The 20,308-nt window shown below is 45.8% G+C and overlaps 1 protein-coding gene and 2 non-coding genes across 52 annotated transcripts in view; all 3 read left to right on the forward strand.

The window, feature by feature from the left end:
* PUM1 (pumilio RNA binding family member 1) overlaps window positions 1-19,515 on the forward strand; it is a 122,680-nt gene extending 103,165 nt beyond the window's left edge. For 26 of the 50 annotated variants that reach the window (XM_070260533.1, XM_070260522.1, XM_070260523.1 and 23 more), the window contains 7 exons: window positions 700-829; window positions 2,640-2,768; window positions 5,899-6,036; window positions 8,295-8,420; window positions 9,622-9,743; window positions 14,395-14,587; window positions 17,686-19,515. In XM_070260533.1, the coding sequence (XP_070116634.1) occupies window positions 700-829; window positions 2,640-2,768; window positions 5,899-6,036; window positions 8,295-8,420; window positions 9,622-9,743; window positions 14,395-14,587; window positions 17,686-17,817 (970 nt within the window). In that variant the 3' untranslated portion in view covers window positions 17,818-19,515. Of the gene's footprint in view, window positions 1-699; window positions 830-2,639; window positions 2,775-5,898; window positions 6,037-8,294; window positions 8,421-9,621; window positions 9,744-14,394; window positions 14,588-17,685 lie in introns of all 50 variants that reach the window. The other 24 variants (XM_070260531.1, XM_070260530.1, XM_070260532.1 and 21 more) reach the window with 1 other exon arrangement.
* Window positions 3,676-3,760, forward strand: LOC111772652 (small nucleolar RNA SNORD103/SNORD85). The gene has a single exon (XR_002806655.1). It is a non-coding gene; the product is annotated as a small nucleolar RNA SNORD103/SNORD85 (small nucleolar RNA).
* On the forward strand, window positions 15,403-15,487 carry LOC111772653 (small nucleolar RNA SNORD103/SNORD85). The gene has a single exon (XR_002806656.1). It is a non-coding gene; the product is annotated as a small nucleolar RNA SNORD103/SNORD85 (small nucleolar RNA).
* Window positions 19,516-20,308: the final 793 nt, after the last annotated feature.

The raw sequence follows: 20,308 nt of genomic DNA on the forward strand, positions 1-20,308 counted from the left end.
AGTTCTGGTGACACTACCCGCCCTTCTTTCCTGTTTGTCCCTGTGTCTCTTTGGCCGTGCCCACTGAAACGGCTTCTAAAGAACCTACCTCCTTTTTAAGTTCTGCCAGCTTGCTACTGGTTTTTCTGGTTTAGTCACCTGCATTAAAAAAGATAAAATGAGTAGCAGCTACTTCAGAAGACACTGCAGACATTTGTAACGCCTGTTCCACACCATTAATGAATACCACTTCCTATGAGTACGAGTGAAAGAATGCAGGAAGAGCCGTGGGCTTTGAGTTTGTTGGCGTGGGTCTGGTTTCTAAGGGAAGAAGTCAGGTAGAGTTTCCCCTGGGTTATGCCTGCCTTCACCCCCTCCTCTCTTTTCTTGCCCCCCTTCCCGTCTCCCCCTCAACTCCATACATAAATAAAATTTTGTACATATGTCCTGCTGTAAGGAAAGACATTGAAATTTAAGGATACTTCTAAAAGCTCAGGTAAGTTAGGGGGTACTTCACACTATAAAATTTTTTTCTTCGTAAGTTCTTCAATTAAGTGAGCTCAAGTGCTTTATTTAAATAACACCATTGTGCGTGTGTGCACACATACACACACATACATATAGTTTCAAAACTGATACATTATATAAATTGAGCTAATTCTTATTTATTTCCAAGTCTTCCTGAAATGCTGTAATTGCCCTTTTAACTCTGTGCTTCAGATTCATTCAGCTGAAACTCGAGCGTGCCACACCGACTGAGCGCCAGCTTGTCTTCAACGAGATCCTGCAGGCCGCCTACCAGCTGATGGTGGATGTGTTTGGAAACTACGTCATTCAGAAGTTCTTTGAAGTAAGCCTTTGTTCTCTCTAGCCTGTGGCTTTAGAGAATCTCCAGAGCATTTTGATTTTTATTAGCTGTTTTTAGAACTGCATTCCCATTCCAGTCCTCACAATGAAGTGTGTGGTTTTTTTGAAGAGCTTTTCAGTGGTCTCTGATTCAGCCGCAGCAGGATGTCATTTAAATACCCAGGCAGATGATGCCAGTCTGTTTTGGAAAACCATTGTCCGCATTTAGGATCCAGCACATTATTTCTGATTGTTTCAATAGTTTCACTCAACATGTCAGTTTTGGAGGAAATAATCCTTGTAAGATAATTTTAGCTGATCACAAATAAAATGTTCTGAGAAAGGAATTACTTTTTTTTAGGATTCCTAGAGAATTATCTTTGGACACCAACTGTAGTGTTTTTCATCATAAACTACAGTCGTGAGAATTGATCAATGCTTCTTCTTGGGTTCTCCTTTGGCCTTGGTTCCTTGTTTTTCCTCCATTAATGTGAATAACGTCCACCCTTGTTACCGTTGTCTTTAGAAAGGATTAATGAGATTGTTGGATTAATGTCTGTTTCCCCCCTAAACTAAAATGTCAGAACGACAGGGAGTTTTTGCTTACCGTTGTAGCCCTGTTGCTCTGGTGTCAACAACCTCAAGTTATCACTTCAGAAGGGAATGAAACCTTGAGATGAAGAATCTGGTTCAGGGGGAAAATACTGGAACACTGCTCATTACCTACCCCCAACCAAAGGAATTGGAAAACTTCTTACATCTTAGTTTGTTTGATGTGTGTGTAGATTAAAGAATGACTCACAGCCCCTTCCGTCCCAGCTTCTCTCATAGACTCAAGTTCTTTGACACTGAATTCTCCAGCTATGGGCTGAGAAGCCAGCCTAAACATGACTCTTAGATTTTTGAGTTTAGAATGTCTTTTCACTGCTATTTTGTCACAGATATAAAAATACAGAGATCTCCAGCTCCAGAGGTAGTGCAGCTAGAGGTGGCAGAGTGAACAGTGGATGATAGCCACATGATTTGGAGCAAGCTAGAGAACTTTCCTGGACCATAGTTCCCTTGTATGGAAAATGAGTGGATTGGGCAAGCTAATTATTCTAAAGTTTCCTCCAGTCTCACGATCATGCTCTTCAAAAGCAAATAAAAAACCAGGGATGGAAAGTCATTCTGGGAAGAATTTAACGTGGTGAGGCCTTACGTCTCGATTCTACTCACTTTTTCCTCTGACTCGGTTGCCTTGTGTAAGTGACGATATCTACTCTTGGAGTGATTTAGAGCGCTAATCCTAAACAGTGTCCCCCTGAGCGTCGGCTCAGACTCCGCGTAGATGAGAGAGGAGCTTTCCAGTCCGTGGGCCGCAGGCACCGGGTAGGCCATAGGTTTGCTGCAACAAGTCTGAATCTTCCCCAGACAGCGTCTGAAGCCCTAATAAATCATGTTTCCCACATGTATTGTTATTTTAGAATAAATATAAATGCTCCTGTAATTACTAGAGTATGGATTCACTTAATAATATTAATGGATTAATGGCAGCTTTGAGGAATTACATATTTGTTTAGCACATATTAGTGAAACTACTACTATTGGATATCTGAGAAATTTCTTAACATTAAAAAGAGTTTTTCATAATCAGAGGCTGAGAACTACTGACTTGAAGAAACAAAGACTTTCTAAACAGAAGGTATAGTTAATCATAGGTGACAGGGCTGAAAGAGGCATGCCAGCGGCAGATGGAGAATAGTGATGCTGTGCTTTCTCTGGTTTCTTTCCTTCTACCTAAGTCGTGGTATTCACTCACACGTTGTGTCTAGTTTGGCAGCCTTGAGCAGAAGCTGGCTTTGGCAGAACGGATTCGAGGCCACGTCCTGTCATTGGCATTGCAGATGTATGGCTGCCGTGTTATCCAGAAAGCTCTCGAATTTATTCCTGCAGACCAGCAGGTAATTGTAAGTTTCCCCTTTAACTTTTTTCTTGGTGTTTAATGTTTCTCCATGGTACATATAGTAAACCCTGTAAATTTGTCACTCTTTAGTTTTAGTTTCAGTTTTGTTTTTCTTTGGTGCTTTTGGCTGCCTTTCTGTGCATGGCCAGCATGAACTGTGCAATTCATTTTGTAAATTTATAATGGATCAAGTGTCTTGTGTTAAAACTAGTGGTTTCAAACACTCTTCTCTTTGATTACAACTTAGTGCTTAGTGGGTGCAATTTTATAGGTGGGTTTTTGTTTGGTAAGAACTGAATCAGATAAAACACTAGTAAGTTGTCCTTTTCTGCAACCTGAATTGACCGCTCCAATAAACCATACTTTTATCCAACCCACCTTCCATTTTCCTTCACTTCCTCCCTCTTATTCCTTCCTTCCACCGCCATTTACTGAGTGCCTGCCTGCCCACTGCAGGGCCTGCTCTGGCACATTGACCTGAGGCCCGCTCTCTGCCAGACACCAGCACAGAGACGACGGAGACTGATTCCTGCCCACAGAGCATGGTGTGGGAGAGCAGGGGGAGCGCGTGCCCCGAGTCTTTGAAGGGAGGTTTGCGGGAGAAGTCCAGGCTGAAGAGGAGTTAGGAAAAGAGGGGCAGAAATCTGAACTGTCCCCAGGCGCTGTGAGTGGGAGCTGACACAGCACCTGGAGAAGCCCACGGCTTCAGGGACAGTCACAGAGCAGGTCCAGCCGGCCCCACCCAGGCCGCAGGGCCCAGGAGCAAAACCAAGCCGCGGGCGGGTGTGCTGCAGCCGTGCTTGTGCCAGGCAAGGCAGTGCTGCGAGCCTCGGGCTGCTGACCTGACCCCTCGGCCTGGGGACTCTGAACTCCCTCAGCTCTCCTCACTGGAGGCATGGCCGTGGTCTGGCAATGATGAGCCACTTGCCCTCACTGAGAACAAGGTTCGGTAATGAGAATCTGTGTTATGGACTCAAGTTCTGAGCCAGACGAGACACCCGGCACCTCCAGTTCGAAACAAGACACGAGACAACACCGCACCGGCGACGGTGATGGCAGTTGAAGGCTGGGAGAGTCCAGAGTCCTTAGGTTGTGAGACGCACAGATGTGCGTGTCGAGACACCAGTGCCGGCAGAGGGAGCGTTGGCCACGCGGCAGGTTTGCGGTTTGCTCTGCAGTGTTCAGTGCTGGAGAGGCGGCAGTGGAAGGGGTTTGTGTGTGAGTGGTTAGAAGCAGGGGGGAGGCTGCTGCTGGCAGTTTCCTCGGCTGTTCGAATCATTATCAGTTTTAAGTTTCCCTGAGATTCTTACTTATATAAAAAGTTTCTTATTTCTTTTGAACATGGAAGTTTCTTCCTCTTTTTTTTTTGACCGTAATGCCCACTTGCTGAAAGAAAGCAGGAATATTTCAGGTTCCCAGGTATTTTTCTCATCTTTGACCTCTCTCTTGATTGTGGTAAATTGTTGATTTTGTCTCCAGCTTTTCAGATTTTACCGTTTTCTGTTTTCTGACTGGATGACTACATTGTAGTAGCTTTTCACCTCCCTTCCCTTCCCCTCAGGCTCTTGTTCTTTCTGTGCTATATTTCTGTGTATCTGTTTCTGGTCTGGTTTCTTTTGTCTTGTTCTGGGCCTCAACTACTCTTCCTGCTATGGATAATTTACTGTTTTCCTGATGCAACTTTATTATTTTAAGGTGAGAGTAGCTCATCTCTGGGGGAGTTTTTACCTCTTTTGGGTTCAAGAAAGTATTCCAGGGATCCGCTTGTGCTTCATTTTGATTTCAAGTCTTCCTTGCCTTTACATATGCATCATTCTCTACTTATTCCCATAATTATATTTCTAGAATAAATCATTCTTTTCTGACATTTGATGAAGTGCTTTAGGAAACTTTCCTGAGTGTTGCCTTTTACTTGTTTTACTTCCTGGCATTGTAATCTTGAACTTCTTCAATTAGAAAATCTCTTAGTTGTTTTGACATATTCAACATCTCAGGGATTTAAGACATTGCATTCAGAAGTGTCACCATCTTAAACTGGCCTACGGTCTTCCACCATAAATGTAGAGTAACGCAGTGGAACTAATAAACAGAGAGTGGGTACAGCCAGGAAACGGGGCAGCGGGTACCAGGGCCCAGGCTCGATGCGGGTGCTCAGCTTCCAGACAGCCAGCGCTGGCGCGGCAGAGCTTTGGGGAGCGAGGCCAGTCAAAATCCCAGCATCTCTCTGCCTGCACCCTTGTCCCCTCCACCCGTTCCCTACACACACTCTCTCTCTCTCTCAATATCTGACCTTCCTCTAGATTCCCTGAGTATGGACACTTGTCATTACTTAACTGAGTATTGTTCCTGCTGACATGGCAGTCACTGTGGACTGGCAGAAAGATCATGTCGGAGTCACAGACATGGGCTAAAGTTCTGATTCAGTCACTTTCTATCTATAGTCTGAAGTACATTGGTTAGCTCCTCTCAGACTTAATTTCCTCATATATATGGGTGGAGGGGGCGTGCAGGATAATAGATAACTGACAGGTGGTTTGCTGACACTGTCTTAAAACAACACCACAGTAGCCAGATTGCTTAGATTTGAATCTTTGCAGTGTAGGTGTGTGATTTTAATAAGTCATTTAGTTTGTCTGTGCCTCGATTTCCTCATCTATAATAGTGTCCATTGCCTGAGATTCTTGTAAGAATTCGTTGAGTCGAGAGATGTGAGGCACTTTGAGCTCTGCCTCGACTGGAGTGCGCTGTAGAGGAAACGCTGTCCTTGTTGATCAGACGACCTCATAGTGTCGTCCTGATAGAAACATGACGACTCGGATGTGAAATTCTCCAATACGCTGTACTTTTATAGGGTCCTTTCTATTTGAAGATGTCTACATTTTTTAAAACTCCCAGAGGTCTTTTGCAAGTTAGAGACCTTTTTTAGACTGGTAACTGTTAGAGGAAATTTGCTAACCTGGGAAACACTCTAGTCCTCATTTGTTGCCAGTTTGTCATAGTGCCACAGCTGAGTTGTTTGACTTTGATTATCATGAATTCGCTGCGGTTGTGTCTGGGAATGAGCGTTGATTGTCCAGGTGTTTGCTCGCTGTGATTCTGGTGGTGCTTTCTTTCCTTGTCTCCAATAGAATGAGATGGTTCGGGAACTAGATGGCCACGTCCTGAAGTGTGTGAAGGACCAGAACGGCAACCACGTGGTTCAGAAATGCATTGAGTGTGTGCAGCCCCAGTCTTTGCAGTTTATCATCGATGCATTTAAGGGGCAGGTAAGTGACTTAGGAAAGAAATACGGGAAACAGTGGATGGGTATTTCCATTGTGTGCAGAGAGCGGGGTAGGATTTGTGGGGTGTTCTCTGGTGCTTACTGTCTTAGACCGCAGGAAATAGCAGTCCTGTTCAGTGGTGTCAGATACCCAGCTCTGTGTACCCACGTCTCTGCCTTAACTGTCCATGGGGCTTCTATCCATCGTTAATACACGTTCTGTTCATGTGGGATGACATACTGTCACTAGAATTGTTAGGATTAAATCCCATGTTTGAAGAATAAATTTTTTGCTTTGGTTAAGTGCTATTCATCTTGATGTTCAAAAGTTTAATCGCATTTTAAAATTCAAATCACTTACAGAACTAATCTTGCAGGTCATGTGTGAATAAATTTTTTAAATAACAAGGTGCTTCTTGCTGAATTTTGGGGGGTGGGGCGGGGCAGTGATCAGATTGGTTTGAACTCTGTTAAGTGGCCACACAACCAGAGAAAGCATCTAAAGCTTCTAATTTCTCCTGTTTACCTGTGCGTCGCAAGAGCCCGTGTGCTGTTAGGACCGGCTTCCAAACAGAGTTGATGTCTTCTTATGCCTTGGTTTTTCCAGAATTGCCACTTAATTGGCTATTGTTATCAATGTCTTTTGCCAAAAAAAACAACATCCTCACATCTTCCTAAGCTAAGGTGGGACAAGAGAGTAAAGCACGTCTCCTTCTTGGGTGTGTGAATTGTCTTCTGGTTTTTTTTTTAGGAAAGGGAAAAAAGAATGGAAATACCAAGTAGATTTTCAAGTGTAGTCATGTATCCTGTGAAGCCTATATGGAAATAGAATTTTAGAGTTGTTTAGGTTTTGGGGTTTGTTTAATTCTGGCATTGGTTAAGTACATTACAGACATTAACCCAGGGTGTTATTGGGGTTTTCTGAGTTAATGAAAAAAAGTAGACCTGTTTACTTTAAAATTAAGATCTTATGTTTATCGAAATATACAACAAGAAAGTAAAAAGATTAAGCCACCAAGTGGGAGAGAATATTTTGAAGGTGAACTGCCAAACAATTGATAACCAGAATATGTAAAGAACTCTGTATTCAAAGAGAACAATACCAGCTAATGCAAAAATGGGCCAGAAGCGTGAATAGACAGAAGAAACACAAATTGCCAGTAGTCATATGAAAAAATAATTCCATTAGTAGTCAAGAAAATGCAAAATAAGGTCCCGGGTGATAGACCATTTTCTCCCTATTGGTTACTGCGTACTGGCGGGAATGTGGAATCTGCTATGCTGCTGGTGGGAAGAGATACTAGCACAACCTTCTTGGAAAATCATTTAGTGTCCTCTTTGAAAGTTCAACATTTATGTTTCCCGTGATCCAGCGCTCCTGGCCTAGGTGTGTAACCAGTCAGTTATTCCAGACTGAGTGTTTAGCATTTTTATAAAGCTAAAGTCAAGGAGAATCGTGCACTACACTGCTTGAGTATGCAGGTGTCCACAGACAGCCGCGTATCTAAAGCTGTGTATGAAGTGCTTGTGCAGTGACTGTCGCTTGGTAAACGTCCGATAAGTGTTAGCTGTTGCTGCTGTTCTTATCGTTACTGTCATTGCTCTTGATAACAGATCTGAGGTGCAGGTTGCCCCATGTCACTCAACTAGGAAGGGCAGACTTGAGATTGAGTGGTTTGGGTCTGAAGCCCATGTGCTTGTCTTGCTCCAGACCCAACAAAAGAGGAAGCTCTTGTTTATGTTGGAACACACCCCGGTTCAATTCACAGCGTTGCAGTGCGGTTCTGTGAAGCCTTCAGGATTTGATCCCAGCCTTTGTCTTCTTGTTTTTAGCTCTCACTTTTGACTCTGTGGACTCTTGTGTTTTTCTTGACCTTGACTAATTCTCCCTTCCTTTCTAGGCTCCTTGGGAAAGTCATTTTCAGCTCTGAATTTATGTACATCTGTGATTTCCTAGAATAGTTAAGAAATGGCGCCCCCCCCCCTTATTGTTTGTAGAGAGAACGTAAATGCCATATTTAAAATTGGGCTTTTGAGTCGGCCTAGGAAACGATCCTGGCTCTGTCATTTACTCCTGTATGACTGGGCACATTATGCAGACTTCTAGGAGCTGCAGTTTTCTCATCTGGATGCTGAGAATACTCCTGACTCTGTCTCAGGGTTGGTGTGAAGATTAACGGGATAATATATATAAACAATGCTGAAGTGCTGAAAGTGGCGGCTGTCATTTTTGGCTTTCTTATGTGTGTGTGTCTGCCCTAGGTATTTGCTTTGTCCACACATCCTTATGGCTGCCGAGTGATTCAGAGGATCCTGGAGCACTGCCTCCCTGACCAGACACTCCCCATCTTAGAGGAGCTTCACCAGCATACAGAGCAGCTTGTACAGGTAGTGGAGTTGCCAGTAGAGCAACTGCAGACACCCGTGGGCTCGCGCGGCCCACGTCTGCTCAGCGCGGGGATCCGTTCTGGAAGGGGTCATGTTGATGTGTTTAACATGCCGCTGAAGTTCTGGGCAAGTTTTCATTTACACCAGCCCAATTCGTGTTTTCTCCATGTGGGTGATGACTGGAACCTGGGCCTGGGCCTGGGCGCGGAGACCTCCGCCTACCTGAGCTCTGTGCTGGCCTAGCTCGCTGTGTCACCACAGGCCGCTTCATCTCCTGGGTCTCAGTGTCATCATTTCAAATGAACTAAAGGGATTAGTTGATTTCTTCTTTCTGGCTTTGAAACTTTGTCTTGCTTCTACCACTAAAAATTTCGCCCACACTGACCATTTGAACACTTTCTATATGTAGTGTTGTAGTGAAGGAAGTTTTTTTGTTAACATTTCTTGTTTGTTTTGGTAGGAGTTGTGAGATCATCAATGTATTAAATATTCATTGTAGACAAATTTGCAAGTGCAGAAAGTAGAAGCAGAACAAAAGAAACAAACCATAATCTTACCGTCCAGAAGCACACGTTTGGCATTGGCACTGAAAAAAAGCTATTTGTACACTCTTCTTTACATCTTACAAATGAATATTTTTGCCTCTGGAATTCCTTATTTGCACACGTTTATCCTCTCAAAGTATCTTACACTTTAGACGGCCGAGCACAGCCATTATATGCTTGTGATCTTATTTAATTAGCTGTTGCCTGTTTTGTTGTACATAAACATTGTTTCCAGTTTTTGTTTTTTTAGATAGGTTCAGTGAACCATTTGTACATTTCTCTTTGGAGGAAAAATAGCTCTTTATTCCCACCTCCCCTCCCTTAAAATTCTTTTTTAATGAGAGGATGTCTATGTTTTTGTGTAGGGTGTAGGTGTAGAGTGTGTAGGGTGTAGGCTGCTTTATTAAGGGCCCAACTGGGACCTTTGGGCATAAGCGTGTAGAGAAACATTCCATCGTTTGGTGGTAGCGTGTTCCTGTGTTGTACTGATAGGGAAGGAGTGTCACTGCCTGTCCGTTTGTAAAATTGTGTGTTGGTCTGGGTGCAGGTGAGCCGTCGTGGCGCTGCGGGAAGATGGGTGTCGAGTAGATGGACGTGGGCAGCCCACGGAGCTTGTTTGTACACAAATTTCATTTCTCTTGTTGTTTCTCAAACAGGATCAATACGGAAATTATGTAATCCAGCATGTACTGGAGCACGGTCGTCCTGAGGATAAAAGTAAAATCGTGGCAGAAATCCGAGGCAATGTGCTTGTACTGAGTCAGCACAAATTTGCGAGGTATGTGCTTTGAATCACACACACTCTGCTTTCCGTAAGAGAGGATCAAAAAGTATTTTCAGGTCTAGAGAGCAAAAATGAAATTTCTTCTTTTTTTAAAAAATGTTTGTTTTTCTTTAAGTATACATATCTTAAGAAGTCAAATAGTTCTTCTACAAATATAAAACCTGAAAAGTCCCTTCGTGGGCTCACTTCCCTAGTCAGCCACTGTGAAATCTGGGGGATATGTTTCTAAAGAATATGTTTTATACTTTGATAAACTGAACATTTCGTTAACTTTTTTGTTTGGAATTGTGAAGTGTTCTTTCCTCCGTTTCCTCTTCTGGCCTTTACTCCTCTGTCTCTTCAACTGAGAGGCAGTATACCTTATCTCTGTGCGGGTCTTATTCTTAGAATTTCCTTTCCATTCTTCATATGGTCCCAGCTCAAGAATAAAACGCACTAGTTCTTCCCAGGTTGTGAAAGATGTTTTAGGTAGCTTATAAGTGGCAGAGGTTGGAGAAGACACTGATGGCCCTCCAGTGGCTCAGTGGTATGGTCTTCTAATGTACACAGTACATTTGTATTTTTGGACTGTTTTTCTTATCTGGTGTGTAGGATAAATTGCAAGGCAGGTGGGACTCATACAAACTTGATGTTTTTAACTTGTTTAGTTTTAATTTGTGAAATCTTATTACAGCATGGAAAATAGAGCAAAGAAAGGAAAGCACTCGTAGAGCCAGTGCTGCAGTAGTCTAACCGTGTCAGGCTCATCTCCTGGACCTTGTGTTGCTTTTTTTTGGGACATTTGCCAGCACCAGGGAGGAAGGGTCAGAGTCTGTGAGGTTTCTTCTTGGGTCACTGGCCTGTTTACTTTTTTGTCCAGTGTGTTTAATATCTCACCCTTGGATATAGAGTAAGTATTAATATTACAGTAGACTTGTGGTTTGGTAATGAGCAAATAACCACTGTGGGCCCAACCCTCCCACAGAGAAGTAGTATAAATTGTGGGGGCCAGCCTGGTGGCGCAGTGGTTAAGTTCGCACATTCCGATTTGGTGGCCCAGGGTTCGCTGGTTAGGATCCTGGGTGCAGATATGGCACCACTTGGCAAGCCATGCTGTGGCTGGTGTCCCACATATAAAGTAGAGGAAGATGGGCATAGATGTTAGCTCAGGGCCAGTCTTCCTCAGCAAAAAGAGGAGGATTGGCAGCAGTTAGCTCAGGGCTAATTTTCCTCAAAAGAAAAAAAAAAGACTTGTGGACAAAATGGCAAAAAAACTACCTGAAGATATTAGAGAGTGACCAAGAGCAGGTAGGTAAGGGGGGAGAGGGGAGTTGGGTGGCTGTTGATACTTGGAGGAAGGTAATTGCACTGGGGAAAATTCCTTGGCCCCTTAAAAAAATCTTTTTTTTCTTTTTGTGCTATTCTTGACATAGAGCGTTGTGTAAGTTTGAGGTGGACAGTATGTTGCTGTGATATGTTTATATGTTGCCACATGATTACTACAGTAGCCTTAGTTAACACCTTTGCCATGTCACATGATTAACATTTTTGTGTGTGTGTTGAGAACTGTTAAGATCTAGTCTCTTAGCAACTTTGAAGCGTATAATATACAGTATTGTCGACTCTAATCAGGAAATTTCCCATTTTTAATAACTTTTATTCTGTAGGTACTTCCCAGTCTGCTCCAGGCTGGGCTCCTAAAGTTGGAATAGAAAATCTCCAGGGTTCCCACAAGGCATAGTTTGGGGCACCCATGACAATAGGAAGGACAAAGTAACGGGAGAAGTCCTGGAAAGGAAGAGAACCAGAGGGGGGAGGCCCAAATTTAAACTTCCCAAGTATCTGGTTGACTCCTGAACCACGCTTGCATGGGACAGACTTGAGGCAGCCCAAGTAATTGAACTGAGATTTCTGCTGCTGCCTGCTGAATGGGAGATGTTTGCTGTTTGAGTTCAGTCAAGTTAACTGCACTAGAAGAAGGGGATGTGGGAGTAACACTCTTTGGAGGAACATAATGGAACTCACTTTCAGCAGTGTATCACTCGCTTGTGTCTAGGTAACAGGAAAATGTGACCTATACTCAAGAAAAAAGAAAAAAAAACAACGAATGCATAGTTCCAGACCACCATCCAGATGTCCACAGAGAAGGATGATAAGGCGGCTATTTTAGTTAAACTCAAGGACGTAAAGGAGAATATACTTGTAATGAGTGAAAAGATAAGAAATGTTAGTAGAAAATTAGAAACTTAGAAAAAGAACAAAATGGAAGTTCTAGAATAGAAAAAAATATATCACCTGAAATAAAATCATCTGTATGGCCTGAATAGTAAATAATGGAAAAGGAGCCAGTAAACTTGAAAATAAATCAAAAGAAATATACCAATAAAACAGATTAGTTACTTTCTGACATTTTTGACGGTGACCCAGAATAGAGAGTAAGTTGTCATCGACTTTGCGTGCAAAGGCACTTGCACACACGCGACTGAAACCGTGCTGCCCGTGACTCATTCCCGTGCTTACTGTTCTGTTTCATTAAAGAAAAAAGCCGGTCACAAATCACTAAGTGGATTTCACTGCCCACAAATGAGGTGGTCACCACAGTTTCTGAAACACTAGAATAAACTTTAAAGACTGAGACGACGTCGATGGTGTGTTGGTGGGGGGAGGCGTCAGTCAAGTCGGATGCTGTGCCGGTAGCTGCTCTCCCTGCTTGCTTTCCTGGAAGCCGGGTCAGTGCTGAGTGTCCTGTCCTCAGCCCAGTTTAGCAGAAAGTCCTGCTCTAATCCCGACCACTTTGTGGGGGATGCTGGCCTGGACTGGCTGAAGGGGCAACCCAGCCAAGCAGGGCCGAGAAGACTTGAATTCTTTGTCTGGACATTGGGAGGTCATGACTGGCTTTGTGCTCTCTGACCCAGATCAGTAATATCTTAACTCTTTTCTGCTAAGGGAGAAGCCAGTGGGTATTAGGAGAGTCACGTCCACAGGGCCACACCTTCAGCTCATGCTAGAATTGCATGGTACTCTGAAAGGAAGGTGGGGAAAAAAAGTTTTCTCATATCTCCGCCCCGGAGGGGAGAGCCTGTTGTCTTAATTAGATTTGATGGATTAGCTCACTAGATTTGATATACACTGTATATCTTAGGAAGAAAGATTGAAGAAATGTCTGGTAGGATGGTAGTTCTTGAACATTTCAGCTTGAGAATTTTGTTTTCTAAGTAAAAGCACATGCATAAGCTCAATGTGCAAAACCAGCTAACAGCGGGAAGATGCTTCCAGAGCTCCGTGAAACAACAGACACCTTCTTATGGTTTGAAAACCTCTGGAATAGGGAATTATTCTGCTGACGGTTATTTGTGATGAGTGTTCAAATAGCCAGAGAGCTGGCTTTTGGAAGAAGAAATAAGATGCCGTCCCTGCCTTCAGGTGCTCCTGGAGTAGGCACACGTGTCCTTTCCAGCCCCTGAAGGTAAAATAGGCGAACGGTGCAATTTCAGGGAAGGCTGCTTTGCTGCGTGTGTAAGGAGCCATTCACCTGGATGGTAGGGTGCGTGTGTAAGGAGCCATTCACCTGGATGGTAGGGTGCGTGTGTAAGGAGCCATTCACCTGGATGGTAGGGTGCCCTAGGAAGTACTTGCTTCCACGTCATTGGGAATTCCCAAGCAGGCTAAACGGCCATCCTTCAGGATTGTCAGAAAAGAGCTTTCTGCGTTAGCCAGTCTGAACTCTTTTCCTTTTCTACTTGAGTGCTCTGTGGTCCAGAGCACCTCCCGCAGTTGTGAACTCTGCACAGCCAGCCACTGCCCGCTCACCACAGGTTCTCTCTGTCAGGTGTCGGCTCCAGCAATACAAATGCAGATCATATGCATTGCTCGTCCACCCCACACGACTTCCCCATACTCCCCGAACCGCAGATTCAAAGTAGTATTGACTTATAAACCAAACATTAATGAGCAGTCAGTCCCCCTGGATGGAAACAGCCATGGGCATGGCTTGGTGTGTAATTTCATCACTCTCTACAGTCCCTCTGGCCTGTAGAAAAACTGATTTAATGTAGCCACATTTCTTTTTCCTTTTGCAAGATGATCTATTTGCGAAGCGTTTAGCAGTGTGGACAGACCTGTAAGGTTCTTCTTGCTTTTAGACGCTTTAGGAGGCAGCATGAGGTAGCTGATCGAGTGGTGTGCTTCCTGCTCGTCTGTTTCTTCACTCAGTAAGCCCCTGGAGCCTCTCCAGGCCGCGCTCTGTGCCCGGCACCAGCGGTACAGACATAAGGCAGGCTTGCGCTTGGCCTCAGCGAGCTCACAGAGTGAGGAAAGGATTCGTCGATTTTGCTTGTGTTGAAATTATGCTCGTTAACCAGTTCAGCTAGTAACCAGTCTTGTGAGCCTTGCGTTTAAGTCCCTTCACTTACCTGGGCTTGTTAACCTCACCTGTCAGAGGGTTGGGTGTGGTACCCTCCAAGACCTGGTCTCACCCTGGTTCACATGGGAAGCCACAGGTGGGAAAGGCGCAGAGTTTCATAGAGCTGAACGCTTGATGAATTAATCTTCCAGAAATGTTCAGATCTCTTTTGCTACTGGTCCTGTGTTCAGGGCGGAGGCCAGGCAAGCTCATCCTAACAGGTTCCGTCTTCTCAGAGTTGTCCCTGGGTTTGTCTCATTACAGCAATGTTGTGGAGAAGTGTGTCACTCATGCCTCCCGTACAGAGCGCGCTGTGCTTATCGATGAGGTGTGCACCATGAACGATGGTCCCCACAGTGCCTTATACACCATGATGAAGGACCAGTATGCTAACTACGTGGTCCAGAAGATGATTGATGTGGCGGAGCCCGCCCAGCGCAAGATCGTCATGCACAAGGTAGGCGTGTTGGTAGATGTCACTCAGGGAGTGAGCAAGGCCTTGGGTTCTTCACGTGAATGCGAAGGAGGGGAACATCTTGCTGCTTGCAGAGTTTGTCACTAGACTGTGTCTCATGCTGTGCTTTTCCCTTTCATCCAGAGTGTCCATTGTCCCCACGTTTGCCAGCCCTCCTCGATCACTAACTCCCTTGGTCTTTTGAGGGGTTTCCCTCCCTCATCCTCAGGCCGTGCTTCTACCCCCTGCTCCTAGGAGACCAGCTTCTCAGTCCCGCGAATCCACCTGCTCACCTTATTTCCTTCACTTCCTCCTCCTCCTCCTCCTCCCTTCCTTCCACCGCCATTTACTGAGTGCCTGCCTGCCCACTGCAGGGCCTGCTCTGGCACATTGACCTTAGGCCCGCTCTCTGCCAGACACCAGCACAGAGACGACGGAGACTGATTCCTGCCCACAGAGCATGGTGTGGGAGAGCAGGGGGAGCGCGTGCCCCGAGTCTTTGAAGGGAGGTTTGCGGGAGAAGTCCAGGCTGAAGAGGAGTTAGGAAAAGAGGGGCAGAAATCTGAACTGTCCCCAGGTGCTGTGAGTGGGAGCTGACGCAGCACCTGGAGAAGCCCACGGCTTCAGGGACAGTCACAGAGCAGGTCCAGCCGGCCCCACCCAGGCCGCAGGGCCCAGGAGCAAAACCAAGCCGCGGGCGGGTGTGCTGCAGCCATGCTTGTGCCAGGCAGTGCTGCGAGCCTCGGGCTGCTGACCTGACCCCTCGGCCTGGGGACTCTGAACTCCCTCAGCTCTCCTCACTGGAGGCATGGCTGTGGTCTGGCAATGATGAGCCACTTGCCCTCACTGAGAACAAGGTTCGGTAATGAGAATCTGTGTTATGGACTCAAGTTCTGAGCCAGACGAGGCACCCGGCACCTCCAGTTCGAAACAAGACACGAGACAACCCCGCACCAGTGACGGTGATGGCAGTTGAAGGCTGGGAGAGTCCAGAGTCCTTAGGTTGTGAGACGCACAGATGTGCGTGTTGAGACACCAGTGCTGGCAGAGGGAGTGTTGGAGATATGCAGAAGTTGAAAGCATGGCCTTTCATTCATTCATTCACAAATCCTTATTAATAAGTGTGCATACTCCATGGCAGGCCCTCCTTTCACATGGGCTGCTGTGTCGGTGCACGTGATGGTGTGTGCACAGACAGTTCGGTGATGCTGGGTGAGCAGTGGGGAGGGCTGTGTAAGAGTGTGGCAGAGTGCCTCTTCTAATATGGGGGTACAGAGAAGGCTCCCAGGATAGTGACGTTTGAATAAAGCCCTGAGTCATTCTGGGCAGGGGGAAGCTGGTGAGTGAAGGCTCGGAAGCAGGACAAGACGGTGTGTTTGAAGGAGTGGAGCACGTCCAGGAGGACAGGGCTGTGGCGCCACAGTCGCGTTTGCCTGTCGGACAGTTGTGCTGGCTGATGAGTAACCTGGAGGAAGGGGGGCAGCAGGAGAGGAGGCCCGGAGATGCTGGTGGCTTTGCGGTTGAAGAGAAGTGGATAGAATGGGGCTTAGCAGTTGGTTTAGTGAGGGAGTTGAGAGGAGGAGTCGTCCCAAGAATCTAAGAAAGTAAGAGTTTTTCAGCTCTTTCACATCCAGGCAGCGTCCTTTTTAGCCAGAGGAAACATTGAGAGTGGAGCAAGTTGATTACTTTCATCTCCCATTCAATCAAGGAATAAATGGGGTTCAGCCACAGTGCACACGCACGCGTGTGGGTGGTTAGAGTTTTGTCTGGAGGAGGAGAGATGTGAAGTGGCTGGACTCATGTGAGCCAGGCCCAGGGACGGAGAGGAGAATGACTGAATCTCAGTTTCTAGAAGGAGGGCTCCTGAGTTCTCATGACAAACACACCAGCCACATCCATAGTCCTCACTGCAACCCAAGCCGAGGTGTAGCCTAATCGCATCCTTTTTACAGATGCGTTTAGAGAAGTTAGGCAAGGTCTGGGTCACACAGCTCAGAATTTGAGCCAAGGACTGTTAATAGTTTACCACGTAGGCTCTTCCATGAGAATGTGATAGCTGATGTGGGTTTGTGTCCTGTGTGGGGTGCAGAAGTGGTGTGTAGAACTACTTGTCTCTTCCTTGCTTTGAGGACACAGCTAAACAGACGAAACTTGTTGCCCGCATGGAGCTTTCAGTCTGGAGGGCGTCCATCTGCCCCGGCCCGTTGTCCAGTGTGTTTGAGTGTGCACTGTGAGTCTGGATGGGGAAGCAGGTTGATAAGCCGTGTTCCTTCACTGTCTGTGGAATGATGGATAGACAAGCAGATGATTGTTACATGCAGTGTGTTGCATGCTGTAGCTGAGGCGTGCAGAAAGCCCCATGAACTCATGGAACAGGAAGGTGGTTCCAGAGAGCAGACGCCTCTCCTCGTCGAGGATGCACCGGACTGCTCAACGTGGATCCACCCGGGGAGGGGAGAGCGGAAGAGAAGGCTGCTGGAGCTGAGCCGAGCCTGGGTGGGAGAGGGTGGGGGCGGCGCAGTAGGCAGTGCCGTGAGAGCGCGGTGGGGAGAACAGGAATTTCTGGAGGAGCCAGACAGTCGGGCTCAAGTACTGTGCTATTCCTTATTAGCCATTTGACTTAACCCCTGTGCCTTCATTTTCTCATCAGTAAAGTGGGCACAGCCTTCCATATGAGGCTTAAACGAGCAGTGCCTGGCTCACATTGGTCGTTTTTCTTGTCATTAGTAGCTTCTGTGAACTGGAGGACAGGGTCTGGGGGTGAGCTCAGGATTCATGGTGCCCGGAAAGGAAGCCTCCACTCCTCAGGGAGCTGAGGTGCCTTGTGGGCCCAGAGAGGCTAAGCGCATGCCCCTGGAAGGCGCTGTGAGGTGGTGGTGGGAACCGTGCGATCTTCGGTCAGGATGCACTGTCTCTACATTCTGTCCTGGATGTGCTCTGTGGCCGTCCGGCCCCTGGAGCCCTCCCGTCCTGCGTCAGCACTCCGGGCAGGACTGCCCTGCTCGTCTGCTGGTGCTCTGGAGGCAGCGTCTGGGAGCACACCGGGAGCCTGCCCAGGTCTGTTTTCAGGCCGGAGTAACACAGCTGTGCTTCCTCCCCAGATCCGGCCCCACATCGCAACTCTTCGCAAGTACACCTATGGCAAGCACATTCTGGCCAAGTTGGAGAAGTACTACATGAAGAATGGCGTTGACTTAGGGCCCATCTGCGGCCCCCCTAATGGTATCATCTGAGTCAGTGTTGCCCTGCCCCCTCATTCCCACTGACCTCACTGGCCCACTGGCGGATCCAACCAGCAACCAGAGATGTTCTAGTGCAGAATCTGAAATGGGTCACGGTTGCTCCAGGGTTATCCTCTCCTCCGAAAAAGGAATCAAATCCACAAGTGGAAAAGCCTTTGTAAATTTGTTTAATTTTATTACGCATAACATGTACTAATTATTTTTTTTAATTGACTGATTGCCCTGCAGTTTTACCGGTGTATAGGAGACTTGTACATAGGTAACCAGTGTACATGGAGGCCGCATATTTTGTTCAACGCTGTATCTATATTCCACGTGCGGAAACTTTCAGGGTGGTTGGTTAAAAAAAGTTAAAAAAAAAAAAAGAAAAAAGGTTTTTAACTCATTTGCCTTACTGGCAAGTTTTGCAAATAGCTCTTTCCCACCTCCTCATTTTAGTAAAAAACAAAAACAAATAAAAAAACCTGAGAAGTTTGAATTTCAGTTAAATGACCCCAAACTGGCATTTAACGCTGTTTATAAAAAATATATATATAAATATATATATAATGAAAATTGTTTCAGAGTTGCTAGAGCTTCAGTTGATGACCTGAAGTTTATGGCGCTTGTCAGCTTGCCTTTTTGGAGACTGACGCTGAGGGCATGGTGCGGCCTGCGTCGTGAGGAGGGGACGCGAGCACCCGGGCGTCTCTGAAGGCCGGGCAGGTGGAATTGTTTACTGCCTACTGGAGTTTTTTCTGTTCACATTGAAAGGCAAAATCTGATTATTTAGCATGAGAAAAAAAAAATCCAACTCTGCTTTTGGTCTTGCTTCTATAAATATATAGTGTATACTTGGTGTAGACTTTGCATATATACAAATTTGTAGTATTTTCTTGTTTTGATGTCTAATCTGTATCTATAATGTACCCTAGTAGTCGAACATACTTTTGATTGTACAATTGTACATTTGTATACCTGTAATGTAAATGTGGAGAAGTTTGAATCAACATAAACACGTTTTTTGGTAAGAAAAGAGAATTAGCCAGCCCTGTGCATTCAGTGTATATTCACACCTTTTATGGTCGTAGCCTATAGTGTTGTATATTGTAAATTGTAATTTCAACCAGAAGTAAATTTTTTTTTCTTTTGAAGGAATAAATGTTCTTTATACAGCCTAGTTAATGTTTAAAAAGAAAAAATAGCTTGGTTTTATTTGTCATCTAGTCAGACAGTAGCGAAATCCTTTCTAAATGTTATTCAAGATGATTCAGTTCACAGTAGTGTTTTTTTTACCCTAAAAAGTAACGTTTTGCTTATTTTGTGACAGTCAAAAGGACGTGCAAAGTCCAGCCCCGCCCCAGCTTCCCTTACAGTCCGAGCCCTGTCCCCTTGTAAAGTGTGAATTGCCCTCCTTTTTGTACAGAAGATGAACTGTATTTTGCATTTTGTCTACTTGTAAGTGAATGTAACATACTGTCAATTTTCCTTGTTTGAATATAGAATTGTAACACTACACGGTGTACATTTCCAGAGCCTTGTGTATATTTCCAATGAACTTTTTTGCAAGCACACTTGTAACCATATGTGTATAATTAACAAACCTGTGTATGCTTATGCCTGGGCAACTATTTTTTGTAACTCTTGTGTAGATTGTCTCTAAACAATGTGTGATCTTTATTTTGAAAAATACAGAACTTTGGAATCTGAGTTTGCGCTTTATTTTAGCTTTTTTACCCCCTATTATAGTGCCCCAGGACAGCCCTTTCCTTGTTTGTGCCTCTTTCTGCTTGCTTTGTTTCTGTTTGTGAGGAGGGTGGGCGAGGGGACAGAATTGGAATAGGGCTGGGGTGTCAAACTGATGGCTCTTGAGCCCAATTTGACCCTAAGATGTTGGGTTTAGCATGCCCAGTGCTTTCAAATCCAAGACATTCCACATTAATCCACATTTCCAGTTTCTATTGAAGGCTCAGTATCTTCGCTGCCCTGGCCCCGAGTCTGCGCCCTCATGGCGGGGCACATCCGCAGAGGGCCTGTTCTCGTCTCTGCTCTTCGTTGGCGCTCTGGCCCTGCGGCGTTTGTGGGCCCGAGGTCCAGATTAGAACCCAGTCAGTTACAAACGTCTCCCAGCTGAGTGTTGGGGCGCCTCGTTCTCTGAGGCATCTGGATTGCTGCCCGCTCTGTCGGGGCCCCCTTCCCTTTCCTCTGATTGGGCTGCTCCTGTCTTCGCCCCACCCACCCGTGCCCACAGCCGGAGGCTGGCCCAGGCTGGCCCTGTTTCCCAGTTTGCTCATCTTATCCTCAGATTGGGGACCTCCTCCAGCTTTTAGTACAAGGGGTCTGGCTCTGTCACCTGTGCCTGAGCATGCCCACCTTCTCTTCTTCACCTCTGCTCCAGAAGCGGCTTCGGCAAAAACCGCCACTGAAACTCAGCTCAGTGTTGGCGACTGCAGGATGGGCCCAGCCGGGGAGCCAGGGTGAGCCCCACAGGTTCCTGTCTGGA

Source organism: Equus caballus, chromosome 2 (assembly GCF_041296265.1).
Source record: "Equus caballus isolate H_3958 breed thoroughbred chromosome 2, TB-T2T, whole genome shotgun sequence".
NCBI classification, from domain to species: Eukaryota; Metazoa; Chordata; class Mammalia; order Perissodactyla; family Equidae; genus Equus; species Equus caballus.